The following is a 22310-nucleotide window of genomic DNA, read 5'->3' on the forward strand; positions in this document are numbered from 1 at the left end:
GATATCTGCATGACAAACATTTTTGTGTGGCAATTGAATGGTAAAATGTTAAATCAGCTTTTAGTAATGGGATAATCTTTTACAGGTTTGCCTCCGTTACTACAAAAAGCTGTGGTTAGTATTTTTATTTGATCTTTCTAATGACATTTTGTCATATAATCTAAAAATAATACCCAGTCACATATATTTATCTTTATTTCCTTAGGAGGAAGTAATAACTGGGAAATATCTGAATGGTAAAATGCAAAATTGTTCCCACTTCTGTTTCTAAAAGGAATTAAAACTCAGTATGTCACTATAACTGTTTCTGTTCAATTTTTCATGTATAGCTCTCCTCGATATACTTCATTTTCAGAGGTAATGTATTACTCTCACCATTTTGATTTTAGGTATCATCTTGCACTTCATATACAATGTGTTTCATTTCCACAAACGCTGGAACATTATGGATGGAATGAAATGGGCTTGCGATTACTTTGATTTAGATCTCCTGTGAGGAGTATTTTGTCCTAATGAGGAAAAAGCCATTTTTCATGATAAAACAAAAAAACTTGCATTGAATGAGGCTGAGAATATAAATACATGCTACAGTTTTCAAAAACTTTGATAATCAATTTTGTTTATATGTTTCAGAATGGCTTTCTAAAGAAATTAGGTGCAGTTCCAGCTTTCTGTCCATCTTTCAGTCCCACTCCATCCCATATCCATTCCTTTTCCTCCAGCTCCTGGCAACTTTTGAATTATTTTCTGATTTTGTCTAAATTTGAAAGAGCAATAAAAGCCTCAAAGACAATTCTACCTTTCTGAAACTCAATGGCTGGGTAAAGAAGAAAAACATTGAAGATGCTGCTGCTGGAAAGGCAGTAAAAATGAGTCCCCATACTTTCTTTCTATAAGCAGATCAGGGCAGGCAGAACAAGGTGCCAGGAGTACTTCTACAGCTCCCAAATAGCCACTGGAGATGGTACTAATGGCAACAAGTCAGAAAATTGAGATTATTGTGGGGCAGGTGGAGTTAGATAAAGAAAAACTTAATTGATTTCTCATCCAGCTATTAATTTTTATTGCATTAAATATATTGGCTATTAATCTGGTTAGGCCAAAAAGCTGAATATTTGTGTCATTATGTTGATAGTGACAGTATTTGCTTCTCCTGTTTTTGTTTTGTCTTGTAATCAGCCATTTTACATGTATTATTTTACTGGCATTTTTGGTCCTGTTTTCTGTTGCAGTTCTAATGCCTGGACAGCAGATACGCTTACAAAAGTTATGGCATATTTTCATTCCCAAGATGTTGTATTTACTCTTAGCAGCCTGCAGGTTTGTGACATTTAAAATACATCCAAATTCTTATTTTGAAAGGATTTTTTAATTAATAAGCAACTTATCTCCACAGCCAAAGCTAGTTTGTTAATAGAGATAATTAATATGACTGTAGTGTAGCAGAGAAACAGGAAATAGGAATAGCTCCCCCCCAAGATTGCAGCAGTATGCAAGGACTAAATCACAAGAAGATCTTCTTGTATCAACTCCGATGGAAAGCACAAATTTGGAGTTTTCAGGCCATGTTTGTTTCTGAATTGTGTGTATGCACGTGCTTTTTTTTCCTCCATAAAATTGAAGGTTTCTCACAGATTTTGACTGTGGCTGTAATTTGCATTGCTTCTTATGGAATGAGAACCTCCAGAGCATCCTACAAAACACTTCCACCTTCTGAGGCTTTTCTGAGCTCTGTTTTCTGTAAGCTGTCAGTGACGTAGGTAAAAATTTGTTTTTCTTTATCCTGTGTCATAATGATTGGTTAGGGGCCAAATCCCCCAACTTCACCAGGTTAAGTGGACCCATAGCCTGCTATCCCAGACATGGAGCTCTTCTCCTCCCTGCACACACACACTCTGAAAAAGGAAAATGCCAAATGTGCAACCTTGGGCTTCATACCCAAAGCCCACAGCCCTGCAGTTCTGCAGCATCAAAATCTACTTGCAAGTCCTGTTTCACTGCCGCTGCTCTTACAAACCTGCACGACACTGACACCACCTCTTCATATTTCCTCTTGATGTCTTTAAAATTCACTTATACAGATGAATTTTATTATCAGTTTAAGGCTGTAATCAGCTCTGAACTCTCCAGCCAAACAAGGTCCTGGCTGTATTAATATGTGGTGGTGGCCATGCTAAGACAGCAAAGGAGGACAGCATTGACTCAAATTCCTAACCAATTCTGAAATAACTCTGGTGGGAATTAGAAGAGATTTTCTCCAGTCTGGTGCTAATGAGCCTTACAGTGTTTTCTGTTTCTATGCTATAATTCCCCTTAGAGTTTTAAAACAGGCACAAGGTTGTTAGCTGGTAATGCAGTTTGATGTGAGAGGGGAGATTCTTGCCTTATGACCTGGTACAAGCTTTGCCTCCCATTTAATTGCACATTTCCTTCCTTTTTTAAGTAGTAATAATATGCACACAGTACCACATGTTCTGAGATCTTTAAAAGGTTCATTTGCAGAAAAGCATTATTACCCTTGTTTTTATGAAGGGAGAAACAGACATTTTTGTTAAATAGCTCACTGCAGAGCACTTGTTAATGACACCGGGAATAGCCTTTAAAAATGGTTTTCAGCATTGCATTTAGATGCAGTTTTCAGTTTACATTTTGTGTTGAGGATGGTTACTCTAGTCGTTGACAACGTGGACAATACAGAAAGCTAAACACTTATCCCTCAAGTGGAGATTTTCAGGGATTAAAAGATGCCCCCAGTAGAATACTGTGAGCTTTATGTTTATTGTGCATATTTTTTTACACTTCAGATGTCCATACAAAGTTACTTGCAGAACCTTTTGTACCAGCCTAGGCAGCTGCTGTCCGCGTTTCAGCAGCTTGATCAGCAGCAGTTCCAGACTGCAATGAAGTGCCTCTTCAACAGCAGAAAGGACCGTCTTGTAAGTCACTACCTGAGAAACAAAAGCCGCTGTCAAAGGCTTAGATGAAGGGGAAGGGACCGGACCAGGGGTCTCACTGTGTACGTTGTGCTGTTACTTGGCAGGATTGGAGCAGGTTGCAGGAGCCCCTCTCCTTAGGTTGGTGTCTAAAAGTTTGGTGCCAAATCCAAGTGTACATTTTCTCTAAACCCAGTGGAGAAAGTTGCATCCCCAGAGAATGACCTACCTTCCTGCACAGATATTACTGGGAGAGTAGGACAAGTTGTTCTCTGAGAGTGTCTGCTTCTCTACATAGGCTAGAAAGAGAGGCAAGATGACTAATGAAGGTGAAATTAATTATCTTGTTATAGCACCATACAAGCAAATCATGAGGCAATTTGGAGGGGAAGCAGTGTAACACGTTTTGCTTGCCCCTGTGGTGTGTTCTGTGGGTGACCCATCTTCAACAAATGCAAAACCAGCGAGCACCTCCCAGAGAGGTGGCCTGCAGAGGGGCTCACCACCCCTGGGGTGGGATGGTGGCCTTGCAGGTGACAGCACCTGGCATCCTCCCTGTGGGCCTCCAGCATGGGTGTCACTGCAGGGCTGCAGACTAACGTGGGACAAAGGCAGAGCATTTCTCTGGATGTGTGAGGTGACTGCCCAGGACAAGAGCTGGATGCTCCACTACTCAAGCAGTGGAGGCGCAGCTCTTGCTGCCTAAGCACACGGATGGGAGCCAGAGCAGCAGAGCATGAGCCCTGTCAGTACGCTGTGAATTTTGTCTTCTTGAATGGCGCACCCTGTTGTTCCAAGACCACTAATAGCAGTGACAAGTCACCAGACCTTGGACTATCAGCTCTGACCATGCTGTCATAGACACACCAGTCTGTGAGGAGGAAAAAAAAAAAAAAAAGTGATCCATTCCCAGCCAGCTTGGCTTTATTACCTGGGCTTGTTTCTTCATGTGCCTGATCCTCTTGGAGGGACTCTTTGTAGTAACAGCTGCAAGAAATACTGCATGGGAAAAGATCTGTTCTAGAGATGCCGACATACTAAATTGTATATGAAATAATACCCATACCATTCTAGTATCCTTTCATTTTTCCAGGTAACCAACTCTTTCATGAGAGCGTGCACTGTAACTTCGGCCATTTGGCTGCTTCTTCATTTTGATTTTGTCAAAAGACTCAAACTGATCTCTGGCCAAAACCAGACAAAATATCTGAAGCAATGCAACCCAGCAGTATTTTGCAGCTATTTTTTGTGAGAATAGCACTATATTGTTTGTAGAGTACTTTGTCAGCTTTCAAAATGAAAAATATGTTGAAATAGACGTTATTTTAACCCTGTGTTGCTTGCAGGAAGTGGGAAATGTTGTTCTTGATTGGGAAAACACTAGGGAGAGAATTTTCCAAAGCCCAGGAGTGAACAGGACCTTGTTTCTTATAACACTGGAGAAATGCTTTCTGGCCCTGAGGGCTATGGACTGTGTGGCTATCCTAAGCCAGATTTTGCACATGTCAGCAGTGAACTATCTCCAACCTGATGTCATTGGGAGCCTCCCAAAAGTTCTGCAGGAGGATGCTTTCAGAAACTTGTAAGCCATTTATTTTTCCAGTCATCACAATTAGTACTATGTAGCATTTGCTGACTGTAAAAAGAGATTTCTATTTGGTCTCTGTTTTGTCAGCTGTAGCTTTCTGCTTTTATCTTGCCGTTTCTAAAAACATTTGATCATGTGTTGCTTTTTTAAAAAAGTTTACTAATTAGTGAATTAATATGCCATTGTGTCACTTAGATCAACAGTATTCAAGGACCTCTATGACAAAACCTCAGCAAATACACAGAAAGCTCTGTATGGCTGGATGAGGGAGATTCTACAAAAATCCTATAACACGAGTGGTATGTTATGTACAAAGTGTTTTCTTGCTTATCATAAGAAAATAACAGTCAATAAAAGGCCTCTCTGTTGAATTGGTTCCCAAATTTAGCATAGGACTGTTTAAGAGTAGCTGTCTTGAATACTTTTGCTGCAGAATACAATAAACAAACTGTATTGTTCGCTACAAATAGCTCTCCAGAGACACTTGTTCTTCACCTCTTCTGCACAGAGTTGTGTACCAAGTTCCTGTTCCAAGTTGCTTTTTCTAAGACTTAAATAAGATACAGTCATCAGGCACTTTGCACAGGTGTGCTGCTCACTTCTGAACTTGTGCTCAGACTAGAGTGGATCTGTCTGGGAGCACATTAGCCAACACACAATTTAATATGTGTGTATATGTGTGTGTGTGTGTGTGTGTGTGTGCAGGAAGCTGCAAAATGCAAAAAATCTAATGCATGTGACACTGCCTTGCACAGAAAAGGGACAAAGATGAAACCAAAGTGGATTCAATCCAGTTTTATGCATTTTCTTACCTTTGTTCACCTGGCTAATGTCTCTTAATTAGATTTGCCACATCAGGGACAGTGCTGGGAGTGTTCCATGAGAGAGCTGTAATACAGTACTACTGACATGTCAAAGCGAGCACTTGGGTTTCACCAAATTCACCAAACGTCGCAGTGTATATTCTTCCTGTCCCTCTGGAAACCAAATTCAAAATTCCCACTTGCTTCAGTGGAGCAAAATCTGGCTTCTGAGAGCATGGCTATTTCAAAATATCAATGTAAAGCATAAAGTTGTGGAGGGGAAGTTCACAACACTGTGATGATGCATGCCATCGTGTGCTAAGCAGAGACGCAGGACTTTCCTGATGGTACTCAGTAGTGCTGTGAAAATCCCACAGCATCAGACATCATGGTTCATGCCTGAAGGTAATAAAAGATCTCTCAGCTCAGAAGGGACTGAGAATTACCATGCCTCTCTTAAGTCCTGCTTGGTCTTTCACATGCAAAGCAGAGCAGGTATGGTGAAGGTACGGCATCATGTTGAGCATCCAAGTTAAGACACTGGAGAAAACACCATCTTTGAAGCTCAGAGTACCCAGCTAGTCTGTAAATGCTTTATTCTTAGGAATCCTGTTTTCATTTTACATACTTTGAGAGAATGTTACTAAATGAATCACATTTCTTAACTGTTAGGCAATATTTTGTATTTTTGCCAAACTTTTTCCATATAAGTATATGAATGATTTTTAATTTTCTCTGTTATCGCTATTGCATATTGCTTAAATATGTGGTATCATCACTAATAACATATATCAGGTGTTAAAAAGTATCATGCCTTCCTGGTGTTCTTCAATAATATATTTGATTAGGAAAACCAAGTTTAAGAAATGCTGCTCCATACTTAATGCTAGTGGTGTAATTTTTCCAGTCCCATACTTTATCCATTTCTGTTTCAACAACATAAAACATTGATCATTTTCATATGAGAAAATTAGAAACATTTGCAATGCTATTTTGTTTCCATAAAAAAAAAAAAGTATGATTTCATAAAAACGTGGTGCTAAAAACTAGCCGATGGAGAGAACCTGACTTTCTGCTAAGCATTTTTCTGATTTGCAGGTATTTTTTGTTTGTTTACCGATAATTGTACCCAATACTGGGTACAATACATTTGAAAAAAATGATGACTTGCCAAACATTTTAGTGAGTATTTATTTGTACAAAACAGAGTTCAATGAATCAGCTTCATGGGTCAGTGCAGAAAATTTGTGGATTTTGGGACGATACATGGTTCATCTGCCTTTAGAAGAAATTCTGAAAATTAGTCTCAATGAAGTAAGTAAAAAAAAAAAAATATATGGTTGGATCTATCTTTGTCCAGTTATGTCAGCTACAAACAGTATAAACAATGTAAACTTAAACATGAACAAGAAATTTACATACTTGAATTTCTTAATATGATTTTTAAAATAGATATAATGTGAATTCAAATTCATTGTCAACCAAATATTCCTCTCTTTTGTAATTCAAAAGGACTATCATTGATATGTAATTATTTATCCGCATTGGGCTTCTGTGACTTGTACCGAAAGAGGTGGGACCAGTGATATTTGACAGTTCAACAGAGAATCATTCATTCAGTGTTGCCTTCAAAAACTGTTATCCAAATCTATCTTCCTTTCTGTAAAACATAAATGGGATCGATTAATTTATAGTGTCAAACATTTTATTAGATGCAATCACTTCCTAATCCTCATGCATGATTTTGTTTGCATTGATCAGATAAGACTATTCATTAGCTACGACAATGCAACAAAGCAGTTGGACACAGTGTATGATATCACACCAGAGCTTGCACAAGCTTTCTTGGAAAGAATAAACTCGTCAGGATTTGATATGAGAAACACTTCAACTATCTACAGGCAAGACTGATTTTTTTTTTTCTGGCTGTGTAGGGAAAGAATAAGTAAGAAGAAAAGAAAGAAGTATAAGCAGTAAATAGCTGATGAGTTTGTTGATGTGGCATAGCTTTTTACTTCTAGCAGAAAAATCTAGGCTGAAATCCAACCCTGGTTAGCAACAGTGAAGAACTGCTATTTTATGAATTTTGGATATGAGCCTAATTAGCTGATGCTTTGTCTCCAGCTCTGCAGCGAGGAGTTGTCTGTAGTATCAGTAAGAGGACCACAGCAGTGTCTGGGGGACTGAGTCAAAACTGTTGTTGTATGGTACAGCAATTAAACAAATTGGGATGGCAGGACACAAGCTGCCTTGGGTGTTCAAATCACAGCAGACATTTTGTGGAAATTGTGTTACAGTTAGGATTTGAGGAGGAAATCTTAGCTCACACCAGCCATGGCTGCAGGTGGTGTCCACTTGGTGGTGTCACCAGAAGGGTTGCCCATCCTTGTCCACTTTGCAAGTGATCCTATTGAGCAGAGATGAGCAATGGTTAGATGTTTGCAACTTTTATGTGTGCAAGCAGGAAACTGCACTTTTAGGGCTCTCAAATTAGCATTTTTTATTTATTTATTTACTTTAACAATAAAAAAAAAAGCCAGCTTTTATTCATAAATACACAGTGAGCATGAGCTACCTGCAGGAGAGTGCTGTGCTCTGCATTTACATTTGCGCTGTCATGTAAGTGGATGTATTTAGTCCCAAGACACCACTTCCTGGAGTTATTTGTAGTCTCCTTGGGGAATACCTTAGAGGTGTAAAATAATGGAGAATATGCTTTATGACTTCAAAGCTCCTGTCTTTATTGCAATGTAACTCATTGACTTCCAAGAAGTGTTGTTGGTTGTCAGGGATGTAAGTGACAAAAGAATTATGCCCACTGTCTAGATTTCATGTCAGAAATTTTTAAAGTGATTTTATCACCCATGAGAGGTGCCAGATTGTCACCAATGAGAGAAATACCATGCTCCATAATCCTTAATATATTCCATTTTCCCAACACACTTATTTTATGTTACTCATTTTAACCATACTGATGATTTAAATGCACTTTTACTTTTAAGAAGTAGCATTATTCATTACTGCCAATCCCAAAGGAGACAAAGAACTCTTGGTGGTTATGCAATAATGCATCAGAAGGTAATTATTTGTTATAAAAGTGCAGTTATAATGTTTCTTTGATTTATATGTTAGTTTGATGATGTCCCATGAATTCAGATGGGCTGCAGAAGCAGTAGTTTGTTATATCACTAGGCTGGTTGTTGTTGAGGGACATGGGGAACTAAAAGCTGAGACTTTGTACACAGCAGATTTTTTTTTGTTGTTTTTATGAACTTTGTGGCTGCAGCATTGTCCACTGTAGATCTAGGTTGTGGGCATTTGAACTCTGCCTACACCTGCATCCTTGAATTGGAAAAAACACAGACTGCAGCATGTGAGTTGTGCTTTGCCCATATCTTTGCAAGTTCTTGTCTTGTATAAGTTATGAAAGCAAAGGCCAGGAGTTTTCAGGGACAAGGGAGTGATTCAGGCTTCTTACAAACTAATTCATCACCACTGCTTTAAAGTTTCAAGTCCAGAGAGAGTGATGGCACAATTCAGACCCGCTTCAGTGCAGGGCTGTAGGAAACAGCAACAAATATTCCCAAGGCACAAGTCAGGAGGCCATGTACAGCAGGTGCTAGCCCTTGGTGGTGTGAAGATATCTGCCCACTGACTACAGCCGTGGTTGTACTTTACAGAGGTTAATGAAAATGCTAAGAAATATTAGAGGTAGTGTGGAGACAAATGAGCTCCTCATCTGGTTCACAACACAGCCTTACTGTGCTGGTACAACTGAGGCGATGAACCACAGCACATTGAATCCATCCAAGGGCCTGTCATAGGGATAAAGAAATATGTTTGGTGAGACGTACAGTAGGCTTCCTTTAAACCTGAGACAACAGAGAGGCCACGCAATGCTCTAGCTGCTGTGCCACCACATGAATGAGTTGTGTTACTTGTGAAATCCAAGCAGGATTTGAAGTAGAGTTCAAAGTGTACACTCAATCCAGATAAGAACTCAGCAAGCCACTTCGAGACTTCTTAATAGCCCTCCATCCTTTTCAAAGTGGAGATCATACTGCCAATTCTGCCAAGGGCAGTGGAGTCTAGTAACTGGGAAAATCCAGGAATGGACAAATGGAACAGGGAAACTTAAATTTTTGACAGCACAAATATGAGTAGAGTTTAGCTAACTACAGAGAATAGTGCAAGTCTCTCATATCCACATTTCAGGCCAAGTAGAGTTTTAAAGATCGTTTCTTAAAGTGTTAGTGACAAACAAATGACTTAACTTTGGAGCACAAGCAGGACATACCATATTTCACGTTCCTGAGAGTGACAGCTTTTATTTCAGAAGCTAGCTAATGTATTTCTTCCATATAGGCTAGGTTTGTTGGTTTGCTTTTATGATGACATGGAACAGATGGATGCCACTGTGGCCCGGGCTTTGCTTCATCAAATGATTAAATGCAATCAATTGAGAGGTTTCCAGGCCGAGGTTCAGAAGGTGGGTAATGTGCTCATGCGTTTCTCTTATTCCTGAAAACAGGAGGAGGGACTTCTTGAATTCAGAACAAAACAGAACAAAACAAAACGAACAAACAAAAAAAAACCAACACACGAATAGAGAATGGAAAAATTACTGGGATCTAAGAAAAAAAATGAAATAGTTCTTGAGTGCATGATGCAAAGAATAAAAGTCTATCTCCCCTCCCCTCCCTCCCCCCCCACAGTGTTCATTCTTTTCTTGTTCTGTTTCTTCCATATTTCTTTGACAATTGTGGTTCTAGCTTTGGATTTTTATGGACTGTATGGTCACTAAATGCTTGCCAATGTCTATTCCAAAAACTCTAGTTAAAGTTTTGGGTGATAATTGGAAATTTGTTCTTGGCAGACTTTTGTTTCCCATCTGTTTTTTTTTTTGTTTGTTTGCTTGCTTTAGCTCAAATCTCAGCTCCTGAATATTGCTATGCAGAACCAGACTTTGAATGATATCCTTGGATCGCTGTCAGACGCTGTGGTTGGACTGACTTCAGGTCAGCTGGAATCTTTGTCACCTGAGGCTGTTCATAACGCTATTGCGACACTAAACCAAGTCTCTGGATGGGCAAAAAGCCAAGTTATGATTTTATCCAGTAAATACCTCTCTTATGAAAAGGTATCTCTGATATAGCTTTCCCATCTTCTCATTTTAATTAGTGAAATGTCTTTTTTCTCAACAATACTTGTAGATTTTGAGAAGTTTAGTATCAGTATGACACTTTTTGTAGTACTGTTAGTGGTTAGAAGTTTTTGTTTAAATCAAGTAACAACATTCAAAACTGTAGCCTAAAGTAATTTCCTAGTGACATGGAGAATGCCTATTTGCGTTTGGCAGTTGTATATATTATTTTGTTTGTATCGCTGCTGCATGCAGCAGAACTTGCATGATCAAAGATCTCAGACTATATATTCAAATATACCATAATGGAAGGAATCAGGCTGCTCCCTTTCAAAATAAAGGAGCCTCTGGAAAATGGTTGCATTTGTTCTGTGGACAGTCTTGTCTGGATTGAAAAATATCAAAGGAAAGTACATCCCTAGGCAAGAAAGACATTAAATATTCAAGAAAAGTAGTTTTGATTTATTAACTTTCACTTTTAATGTGTCTGCTGTACACAACCCAGATAACTTTGTTTTCTCTGTTATGTCTGCAGGTTTTATTTTATAATATTAGTCAAATGGGTGCATTGGTAACTGGTATTAGCACCCAGTCATTCTACAGGATGAACCCGAAGGAGCTTTCTCAGGTCATTCGAGGCACAATATCCCAACACTCAACAGATTTATCACCTGCACAACAACAAGGGATCCTCAGGAAGGTACCTGTGTAGCAGGTTCTCTTTGTGCAAAAGCATAATAAAGCATAATATGCAGAGCATTATTTAAAATCTTATCACTGAGATGTGGGTTTAACTCAATGGTTAATCTTTCTAGTGTTGTGTTGTTTTTTTTTTTTGCTGGATAAGAAGACTGTTTTGAAGGCTCTCTCTAGCTTAGTCTATGGCTTTTCTTAATATTGACAAGTTTTTCTTAATCCTCTTTAGAGAAATATTATACAGAATAGAAAGTCAGATCCTGTAATTCTAAGCATAAGTTCTGAAATGTCATGTGTTTGTCTCTTCCACTTTTTAGATGGCTTCATCTAGAGATTTTTCTTCACCAGTCACAGATATACAAGGGGCTTTCTTTAGAGAAATATCTCTTCCTTATTTATGGAAAGAGAATGGATATAATTCTTCAGTGATGAAAGAAAAAGAACTAAGAAGAAGCCAGGTAAAAAACATTATGAGCTTTCCATTCCACTGTGATTTAGTATGACGGGAGAACAGGAAAAGTGTTGTAATAGATATGTGTTAAAGGAATGTAGGCAAAAGGAAGGAACAGCTGCCCATGCATTTTCGTGTAAGCAGCTAGTGGTCACTTACAGCCTGGCAGTATTCTAAGTCAATATAGTGGAAAGAAAAGTATTAATGTTCTGAGTTTTAGTATCTTAAAGTTTCTGCTATAAATTCTCTTTCTGGTGCTGTGTATGCTTGCATGTACGACCAGTCCTTTGGCTCTTTCCAGAGACAGAGGGTTGGACCAGATGACCTCCAGATGTCCCTTTAAACTTAAATTTTATTCTGTGGTCATGTTCCACAAACATGTTTAACATCACCCCACAGTGCCAGTCACTGATATCTTATGAAGAACAGGTTCACCGCTGGATGCCTGCCAAATTTTGTTGTTGGCCAGGCTGGACCCCAGAAATGCCTTTAGGATACATAAGAGCATTTAAGTAAACAAAAACCTTGCAGTAGTTATTGTATCTTTCAACTGCATTACCAATGTTTAACTTCGTGTGGTGGTTTTTATTTCAGGCTTTATATCTGTACAAGTTACTGTCTAAGAAAAGCTCTCCTGTTGACCTCCTAAGGTATGGATGATAGTCTCTTTTTGGAAAGGGTTTAAGTCTAGATCTGTGATCAAAACAACTTTGAGGTAAACACTGTGGTTATTTTGTACTGTTTTGTTTGTTCATTCCTTGGTACCACAAGATAACTTAGCTTCTTCCTTATAAAGGGTCTCCAAATCCAAATCACTGCACTGCAGAGGTTTTGTTTTGTTGTTGTTTTCTTTTGACAGCCTTCAGATTACAAGGAAGAGTAGGAAGGTGGTTGTAGAAACTAAATCTTAGGTCATTGTTGTGGGGAGTAAGGACTGAATTCTGCTTAAAATACTGAAAAATTTGAACTTTGCTTTCCCTATCAGCACAGGACAGCTTGTGAAAGGAGTGACTTGCCAGCTGATTGAAAGTATGGGCACAGACTTTTTTTTAAGCCATTTTAAATTCTTTGAAAAGAACCTTCATCTGCTTTCTCCATATCAGGTAAGACCAAAAAAAGCAATTTCATTTTTCACTTAGGAATTGCAAGAAGTTTCTACAGTCATTCCAACTTGCTAATCCATGAATAATCTGTCTGGAAATATATATATATGTATATAACTTTTGGAAAGAGGCAAAAATACTCCTATGCACCCAAATATAGGGTGTTTTATCTCTGATGTCTGCAAAAAGTAAAATCCTCTGTAAAAAGAAAAATGTTCTCTGTGAAGCTAACATGCAGTCTTCTATATGCTAATTTACAAGTCATATTTCAATTCTTCCTCAAAAATAACAAATACTTAAGATCTTAATTTTTTGTTACTTTTAGGTTAATTGTTTGGCTTGGAAATTTTGGAAAGCCTCCAATACATCCATTCCTCCTTTCCTCTTGCTGGTGCTGCCGTAAGTTACATTTTACTGTATCGTAAGTTAGCGCATCCATAGTAGAACATTCGCAGTAGTCCACTTTTTTAATGACCTCTTCAGTCCTGGGAAAGCCAGTAAGTCGGATAAAAGATAATATGTAAAAAGTGATTGCAGCCAAAGTTTACGTCAAGTGAAAGCTGGTAACGCCCAGTGTCTTTTAGCATACCCTATTTTTGTCCCAATTGTGAATTCCGTTGCATCCTTGAAATCAGACCCCCTTGAAGCATGCTCTGTGCAGAGTGAATCACAGCGATATGGCAGCAATGGAAAAGTTTGTTATGCTATAAAACAGTTTACAGTGTTTCTGATAACTGCTGAAATAAAGGGGATAATTGAGTAGGTTGTCATGAGTGTCTTGTTGAGAATCAAAAAACGAGCTTAAATATAGTTTACGCTGGATTTTTTTCTTTGCATTTTTGTTGTTTGTTTTTTTTCCTATACTGTGAGACTTTTTTTTTTTTGGGGGGGGGGGGTTGCTTGATTTTTTTTTTTAATATTCCACTTAGTTCCACTTACTTTTTTTTATGGTGTTTTTTTTGAAAGCAGAGATGCAAGATAAAGCCATCACATTGCTGCCCACGAGTACTGCTCTGTGTCATTAGAAACATTTCAATGTGTTTAGAAACATTATTCCTTAGTTAGAAAAATTTTGCATGATGTAAGTAGTCAAGCTTTTCTTCCTCAGAAAAAAACTAACAGTCTTACCATGATAGGAACTGCTGAGCTGTAATTCCTCACATGTGAATTCTCCTTTTTCTCTTTCTTTTTTCACACCTGCTGAAAGAGATAAAATGGTATGAGAACTACTATTTTGCTAGAATATTTTTAACTAATTTAAGAAAAACCTGATCAGAAGTGAGAAAATAAAATGGTTCTATTTAAAAAGGCATTAATTTTATTTGAAATGTGTTGAGGATTAATTGCAACTTTTCTGGCGTGCCTAGTTTATCATTTTTCAAGTTCAGGATTGCCTCTGAATTTTTTCAGTCTCCACAGATTTTATGGGTGTGGTTTTGGGCATCTGAGCGTCAGGTTTGCATTCAGATATCATTTTAATTCTTTTGGCAGGGTTGAGTACCTGGAGTATGTTTCAGGCCCCCTGTGTGTCCCTTTCATTGAAAGCCTTGGGAAAACTGAGGTGGATCTCTTGAATCCAAGCCTTCACAAAAAAGATGCTGTCCTGCAGAAAGTGCAGGAGTGCTTGGTAGGCATGGTTTGGGGGGGGGGGGTGGAGTCAGTGGCAGAGGGGGAGCTGCACAGAAGTCATCTGTGATTAGCCACTGACAGTTCCAAACTCAGTGAGAGCAGCTGATTAGCTTTGTCTCCCTTTATTGTCATGTGGTGCATCACAGTCATACCGCCTGCTTGTACTCTGCAATCTGCATGCAGATGCTTGTGTTCTTCTGTAGATAGAGCCTGTGCCTTTGGTTGATGTTTTCAGCTCTGTGTTTGTGTACCTGGCATATTTTGTGGCTTCTGCCACCAAAGAGCTGCAGCAGTTACCATTTTTTAGGGAAAACTAGTTCTTGATGTAGCTGTGATTATTCATGTCCTTGTACATACAAACCAGCTGTATAATCCCCTGTGTTTTGGCTAGAGAAATCCCACAGAGTGAAGCTTTGTGATAGCAAGAGCTTGTGGCCCCTTTGCCATGCAGGGCCATGTGAGGACTCTCCTATCTAGAAGAATTGCACAGCTCCTGCACTTGTTGGGTGGTCACCTGGAGACTGTGGCAGGAGATTTAGTTTTAATTATTTTTTAAGCGTAGTTCAATATGAAATAAACAAAGAATGCTTATTAAATATCAAGTGCTTATTAAATATCACCAATTTTGTTGGTAAGAGCAAGAAGTATAAAGTAGCTTCAACAGAAACTATAGATTAAGTTGCCAGTGCAAACTGTTGCCTCTTTGTTCCTTAGAGGATCACAAAGCTTAAATGTGTTTTGATGCAGCCGAGTGATACAGGGCAAGAGCCAAGATTAGCTCTGCCAACAAGGTAAACGCTTCTTGTTTCAGAATGGTTCCATTGCTGATGAATATGATGTTGACCTACTTGGAAACCTAATCTGCCACTTACCTCCAACCTTTCTACACGACAGAATGTCCCTGAAGGCAATGGCAGCAGCCCTTCATCAGTTCAAACTCTGCCAACAGCTCAGCCATGAGCAGAAGACTGAAATTAAATACAAACTCCTTGAGTTATATGGGTAAAGTATTAGGTATACCACCCTGCTTCTGCTGAAGGTTAAGGCATGCAAGGTATTAAGGCAGTGCTCTTTGCTCACTAGAATGACATTTCTGTTCTGGTGTGTAATGTGATAGCTGTGGAACAAACTACAGCCCCAGGGACACTCTGAATGAGGTAAGTCCCAGAGAAAAAGGAGAGAAGGCATAACAGTTGAGGGAGGGGCAGGCAAAGAGAATCTGGCATGGCAAGAGCAAGGGTGTTACTGGCAAGGCATGGCACAGGAATGCAAAGAATTCTCACACTCAGTGCACTGGTGTGAGAAGAGAAATAAAGACAACCTGTGGCAAAGGGAGAGAGCCAGAGGAGGAAGCAGAGGGATGTAAAGTTCAACCAGGTGAAGCAACAGAGCGGAAAGCATGTTGGATATCATTAATGACTCAGATTAGGAGGCTGGTTCGAACCACGCTGCTGTATCAGCCATGCAAAAAGCAAAGTTGTCCTCTGGTGAGGATATACCATCTGTCTCTTACATTTTCTCTTAGAGGTATCTTGCATTTGAAGATGGAGACTGAACACCCAGTTTCTGACCATGCCTTCAGTCCCAAAGTCTGTCACTCAGTGCTTCTAGGCATTTTAGTTGCTCATTCAGGTTCCTCCTAGTTGTGAGCATTTTTCTGGCAATGGAGTAGATATATTTTCCACCAGAAACCATCCCTGCATAAATCTGAATGAATCATGATTCACTGTGCTAAATAATACTTCATTTTACTATTAAGAAAATACTTGTCCAGTCCAATGCCCTCATAATGGGGCAACAAACTCCACAGAGTTTTCTATGAGAACACACACTAGTAACAGAGTGGTTGGACTACCACCTTCTGCAGGGGCTTGCAGGATGAAATTTATTTATCCAAGTGCTCTCTTAATCAACTCCCAAGTGGGTTGGCAAATGTGTCAGATTTGCGTCTTAAATCAACTCCTGAGTGGGTTTGTCAGATTTGTGTCACACAGCCCAAATAGGCATAGTGCTAAGCAACATATATTTTGAAACTCCCAGCACCACTCAGAGCTGAATTTCCTTCCTATTCCTACAAATAATTTAGCATGTTATTTCAGAAGGTATGGTACCTATAAGAGAGAAAATCTCTAATACAGAAATGGCTTAGGTGTCATTAGATGTGGCTCTCCAAGGTGTTAGAGCTGCCTTTCAGTACTCTTGACATTACAGATGAAGAAAATAATACTGAGAGTAAAAATTATGGAGCCAATAAAATAGGTATTTAAGTTTTCTGTTTCATCATCTACATTTCATGTTCCCATCCCTTAGCTTCAAAAAGTTTGAGTTACTTTCCTGAATTGTTTTGTGAATTTGATCTTTTCAGAACCAGGGGGAAAACTGTCCACTCTTGTGAGGTGTGCGTGGGCCTGTTTTTTAGAAATGATGAGCACCCACAGCTCCTGTTGGCATCAGAGAAAGCTGCAGTTGCCCAACAGCAATGAAAACCAGCCCGTGAAAAACTGCAAATGATTTAATATTGGAATAGGATTGTTTGTTTGTTCAGATTTTTAAGCAAGTACTGGTAAATATTGCTTACCTGAGTATTAACCAAGTTGATCCTTAGGATATGGTATTTGGAAAAAAGATGGTTTCAGGTTTGGCTGTGAGGTTTCTGCTTCTCTTTTGATGCCATTTAGCAGAATACTACTGCAGCATGAATCTGAGAGAAAATGGGATTTTTTTTTAAAGGTCTGTTTCTCCTCGCTTGAACACTGTCATGCTAAGAACGCTGTAAGCATTGAGAGACAGAGAGAACAAACCTCCATGACTGCAATGTTTGAAGGCTTTCTCTGAATGTATTGAATTCCACTAATGCCCCATATGTCAGAGAGAGATGAGAAAGTACAGTCTGATGTTAATACATATGATTCATCACACTGGCATAGAAGTATCTGTCTTTTCTGTATAATACAGCATAATAAAAACTCTGAAGTTTTAGTATAATTTTGACTGCAAACATTCTTGATCAATATACTTTTCCAAAATGTTTTTTCAGCTCCCCAAAGAACTGGACAGCTGAAACAACATTAGATATTGGACCATTCATAGCTCAGTTGTCAAAAGGAGAATTAAATGTACTTGCTGAAAAGGTATGTTTTTATTTTAACTTTTAATTTTGTAAGAGATAATGTTAAAATTCAGGTTTCACAGTCAAAATTATGTAACTTGAATATGTGGCCCTTTGCCCAAGGTATAACATAGCACACACATCAGTAACTGATATCCTCAGCATTGCACTTTGTAGTTTCTTTGCCCTCTTTAGTTCATATAATTTTACATTTTTTTATGTATAGGGGTAAACTATACTGGAATGAGGTTTCATTATTCTGCAGAAATATGTGAGCACAGTCAGCAATTTTTCCTCAGGAGATAATGCATATAATTGCCCAAATAGCATAGGACTTCTCAACTGAAAGGGAGGTGTCTAGCAGGGTGGAGGAAAGAGGTCCAAACATCACAAAAGCCTAAAAGAAAAGGTGAACAGGTAAAAAATATTCCTCATAATTTAATTGGGTACATATCCTCAATTCTTATATTTATCTGACAAATGTGAAACAAAATATTTTCCATACTCTATATCATGCAACAGAGGAGCTTGTTGCTACAGTAAGGTCTGGAGACAGTCTGCAGTCAGGCAGTTCTCACATGTTGCCAGAAGCTGAGAGGACATACAAGAGGAAGAATTGCCCTGAATTTGTTTTGTTTCTAACATTGTTTGTCCTTAAAGATCTTCCACTAACCTTTCAGAAGCAGCCAGTTTATTCTCGTTCTCTTGTGAAACATCTGCACAAATTGGAAGGAGGCTGAGCTGTTACTAACCCCCTACTTTGCTGAGGTCTGCAGGAGTCTCTCTCCAAAACAATTTGTTTTAAAAGGGGGAAAGATGTTTTACCCATTGTTTTGCTTTCTTTTTGAAGTTCCAAGATATCATTTTGCAAATAGCAAAGACAGTCAGGCCAATTTCTTCAGCCAAAGAGCTTCTATCAACTGTATTTGAATCCGTCTCCAATGCCACTGCCAACACTGAACCACCTCTCATCAGACCAGGTGAGTGTTTCACCTGGTGTCTGTGTGGTGTCAAAGTGCCAGATTTGTATTTGGGGCTCTGGTGGTATAGTTTAAACTGACTTTTCATTTTGACTTAGTCATTAAATGCATTCCAAGAGCAGGACAGTAAAAATTAAAGCAACTTAAAGTAACTTACCAAGGATGAGTCTTCTAGCTAAAACAGTGAGTCTGTAGCCATCTGATGCACTGACCAATTGCTGAAAACCTTGATCTCAGTACGTGATTGCAGGGTTGACATCTCCTGGCATGTCTGTGAGTGCACAAAAGAAAAGATTAATGACTTGTATTACAGTTTCCTGTTTATTTTGGCTTTTTTTGGCTTCCTTTGTAACAGAAATGAAACTCCTTGAATTAAGAAACAGTGGAGGTGACAAGTTACTGTTGTGCCAAAAGATTACAGGTAGTTAATCCTTTGCCACACATGATCCTGTGTTGACTCAGCTGTTCTGAAATCTGACATCGGTGGTGGCACAGTGTTTTGTCTGTCCAAATGGGCAAAGTTTGTTATAATCTGAAATATATCTTAATTAGCAATCAGCCTACTAGAATCTCTAGTGACAAATGGATCATTTTCTTTGTAAAAAATGTATACTCTGACTATATTCTATTACAACAATTCCTTCTTTTATCTTAAATTCACCTAGGCAGAATTTTTAGGCCATGCTGTCCTGTGCTGTGGAGAACGACAATGCTGTAGGGGAGGGTTTTGAATACACTGCTTAGAATTTAGAGCCCAGCAGTTTCAGGGTGGTTGGTACTGTCTATCTTTATGCCTTTGAAAACCTCCCCATCGGTTCTGTCCAACAGAATGCACGTCCAAGCTCTCACCTAGCCCTGTGCCTGCATGGAAATGCCCCCACTTGTATAACAGCAATTCTGAATGATGACTGGTGTCCCTTACAATGCTGTATTCATGCACAGAGGGAGGTAGAAAGTGTTACGCAGAGCTGTATTTTTGCATTGCCTGAACAAAACCATGACCTCTGTTGAGCAGAGAAGTCATTACACATTTTGCATGCTCTAAAAATGCAGGATCAAGCTGGTAGAGTAGCAGAGTCAAGCTGAATGGATCAAATTCACTCTTCCCTGAACAAATAAACCACCAGATCATTAACTGTTAAGAAATTAATTAAGAAATGTGTAGGCCTGGGCCACAGGATTAAAGGTTCAGCATCAGATGTTTCAGCACATTTCTGTCCTCACAGACGATTTTTTAGAACTCTGGATCACAACACACAAATCCCAAAGGCTTCTCTAATCAAATTTCTGTCCAGTGCAGTTGCAGAGCTGTCTCATACTTGCACTGCAAGACCAACATAGACTTGCCAGTGAAACCAATGATCTTTGTCAAAGGATAACAGGGTTCCATGGCTGCTCACTCTTCACTCAGGGTGTGCTGGCTTAGCTGGGGGCAAGAGTGGAAGATGAGAAATGGAGGGATTGCTTGTTCTGGTCCAAGAAATTCTGCGCTCCAAGTGTGGTATCGAAGTTCTGTTACCAATCATAATCTTATCAACTCCACAGAGCTCACACAGTAGTTTCAGTAAGGAATGAAGTTTTCTATCTAACTTCTAAATCACTAGAAAATTGACTACTAGGAAAGTGGCTCTAGAATGACATGGATGGCTCTCCATGCTAACAGCCTGCTATTTAACATTTCCTACTGTCTGGTTGTGAGCAAATTGTAACTGAAGTAATAATTACAGTGACAGTTCTTACATCTATGTCTACGCCAAGGAAAAAACACAGGTGATGCTTAAAGCAGATTGGAGCATATGAGGGCAAAACTCATTTGTTTAAGGCAAGTTGGAGCATACAAGGAATCATCTGTCCAAAATGCTACCAGAATGGAGCAGCAGTGGTGGAAAAAGAATTCAAGTTGCTTACTTCACAGCACTGAGATGTTATAATATATTACCTTTTACCATATTATAATATGTTCATCAAACTAAATATGATTATATAGTAGAAGGAAGAATGAAATAGCATCAGATACAGGAAGTAAAGCCAGGAGTCTAATTAGTATTTCCCTCTGTAATAGTGCCAAAGTTGCAAATAATATGTTGCAAATAATAAAATCAATATTTTTTTCCATGAACAAAAAATAATAGGTTTTCACGACTGCATTGTGTCTGGATGCCAGTATTTACATGAGAAAAGCTGACCTTTTTGCAGCATGGGAAAGTGAAACAATGCAGCTTCACAGGAGAGCACATACAGAGAGAGCAGAACATCAGCTGGTACACTGCAAGCTGAACAACATTTTCGTTTGCTCAACAGATTCAATCTTTTCAGTGTTCTACCCACTATTGCAGCTTCCTTTGATGCAAATAAATCCCTCCTCTGCCTCCTTTCAAAGTACAAATCTACTTTGTACATCCTCGCTTTATTTATCTGTGGGAACTTAGCTCAGACATAGCATCTGTGAAACTCTTGATTTTTACTGGTAATGGCCATATCTGAAGACATGTAGAGATTATTTGGTTTACTTCATTATTTAATAAGGTTTTCCTAAATTAGTGACAGGAGAAAGAGAAGTAAGTGAGCACATTAGGATTCCAGTTTCTGCTTTCCATCAATATTAGATGTAGATTACAAAGACCAGGTTTTGTTAAAATTCACACTGGAAAATGTCTCATTTGATCATGCATAGGTCCAGAACCTGCCCATAAATCAGATTTTTAAATGCAGGTTGTCTGTCCAAACAGTTGTGCTCTAAGTGAGCCACTCTTTCTCATTCTTGACATTTTAACAACCTGCTTGATACAGAGAACAAGCACCGTGCTCCTCTGACACATCCAGTTTCTGTCTTCACCTTGTTTAAATGTCAGGCAAGTCTTACAAGCTATACATCTCTGTCACAGTACTTTAGCATGAAGGGGCCCCTTGTGGTTGTTACTTTCTTATGGAGCTGGGTTCATGTATGTGCTGGTTGAATGTGAAGTTCATTCAACTGCAGCTTTTCTGGGAGATCAGGGGTGAACAGCCTTGGCGGTGGAAGGAGGCTTCCACTGAGGCTGTTGCAGAGATCTGTGTTTCGGTCCTACTGCAGCATGGCCTCCAGTGAGCAGTGCTTTTACTGCAGACTAAGCCCTTGTGTGGGTTTTGCTTCCTTTACAGAACTGGACTTGAAAGAAACTTGGAACATCTTGGTTGCTCTTAGCACTGTGCGCATTCAGTTTTTAGTGTTTGTTTTTTTTTTTTCCTGGCATTGTATATTATAACTGTTCTGAAACACAGATACTCCTCTTTTCTTTTCCAGCATGTAGTGCCTTTGGAGGACAAAGAACGTACCTGATTTTTTGCAAATTAGGCAAATTCTGCTTTTGTATCCACTACATCAATGATGTAAATATTTAAAGAAATAATTTCATTGTAAGATAATTAGTTAATCAATATCACATTGGCTGCAGTTAATTCAATCTGTCAGCCTCTTAAATTTTCCTGTTGGTGAATTTCTTTTTTGCAGTCTCCTTGAGGAAAACTCTTAGTATTTCACTTTTTTTTTCCAGATTGCTTGGGAACCAGAGCCCCTTCTTCAGATGAAATTATTAAATTAGCAGAAGCAAATGTCTATTGGTCAGTTCAGGAACTGAAATGCATGGATGTAAGGACTTTTGACAAAAATGTGGAACGTCTTGGGACTGTCTCTGGTTTTAACAGCTCACAGCTTATGGTGTTGAAGGAAAAAGCCAAGCAGGTAACTGTACTGTCTGTGAAAGAAAATTAAATCCATAATTTGGATTTAATTAAGGGCCTGGGCAGTATCTTTGTAATCACGAGTTGCAGTCAGAACAGTGGCTCTGACCATGTCCTTTGGGTAAATAAGGCTGAAAGTGCAATTTTTAGAAGTG

At 38.9% G+C, this 22310-nt stretch overlaps 1 protein-coding gene across 1 annotated transcript in view; it reads left to right on the forward strand.

Moving 5' to 3' along the window:
- Positions 1–22310, forward strand: part of OTOA (otoancorin) — a 39321-nt gene that overhangs the window by 5254 nt on the left and 11757 nt on the right. The window contains exons 2-22 of the mRNA XM_068699475.1: positions 86–114; positions 206–236; positions 330–357; positions 1233–1320; positions 2805–2936; positions 4280–4515; positions 4717–4820; positions 6532–6638; positions 7086–7225; positions 9690–9813; positions 10249–10464; positions 11003–11167; positions 11481–11621; positions 12209–12264; positions 12600–12717; positions 13043–13116; positions 14209–14344; positions 15158–15348; positions 17384–17477; positions 18306–18435; positions 21969–22156. Coding sequence (XP_068555576.1) covers positions 86–114; positions 206–236; positions 330–357; positions 1233–1320; positions 2805–2936; positions 4280–4515; positions 4717–4820; positions 6532–6638; positions 7086–7225; positions 9690–9813; positions 10249–10464; positions 11003–11167; positions 11481–11621; positions 12209–12264; positions 12600–12717; positions 13043–13116; positions 14209–14344; positions 15158–15348; positions 17384–17477; positions 18306–18435; positions 21969–22156 — 2528 coding nt within the window. The remainder of the gene's footprint in view (positions 1–85; positions 115–205; positions 237–329; positions 358–1232; positions 1321–2804; positions 2937–4279; positions 4516–4716; positions 4821–6531; positions 6639–7085; positions 7226–9689; positions 9814–10248; positions 10465–11002; positions 11168–11480; positions 11622–12208; positions 12265–12599; positions 12718–13042; positions 13117–14208; positions 14345–15157; positions 15349–17383; positions 17478–18305; positions 18436–21968; positions 22157–22310) is intronic.

Source organism: Anas acuta, chromosome 15 (genome assembly GCF_963932015.1).
Source record: "Anas acuta chromosome 15, bAnaAcu1.1, whole genome shotgun sequence".
In the NCBI taxonomy this organism is placed as follows: Eukaryota; Metazoa; Chordata; class Aves; order Anseriformes; family Anatidae; genus Anas; species Anas acuta.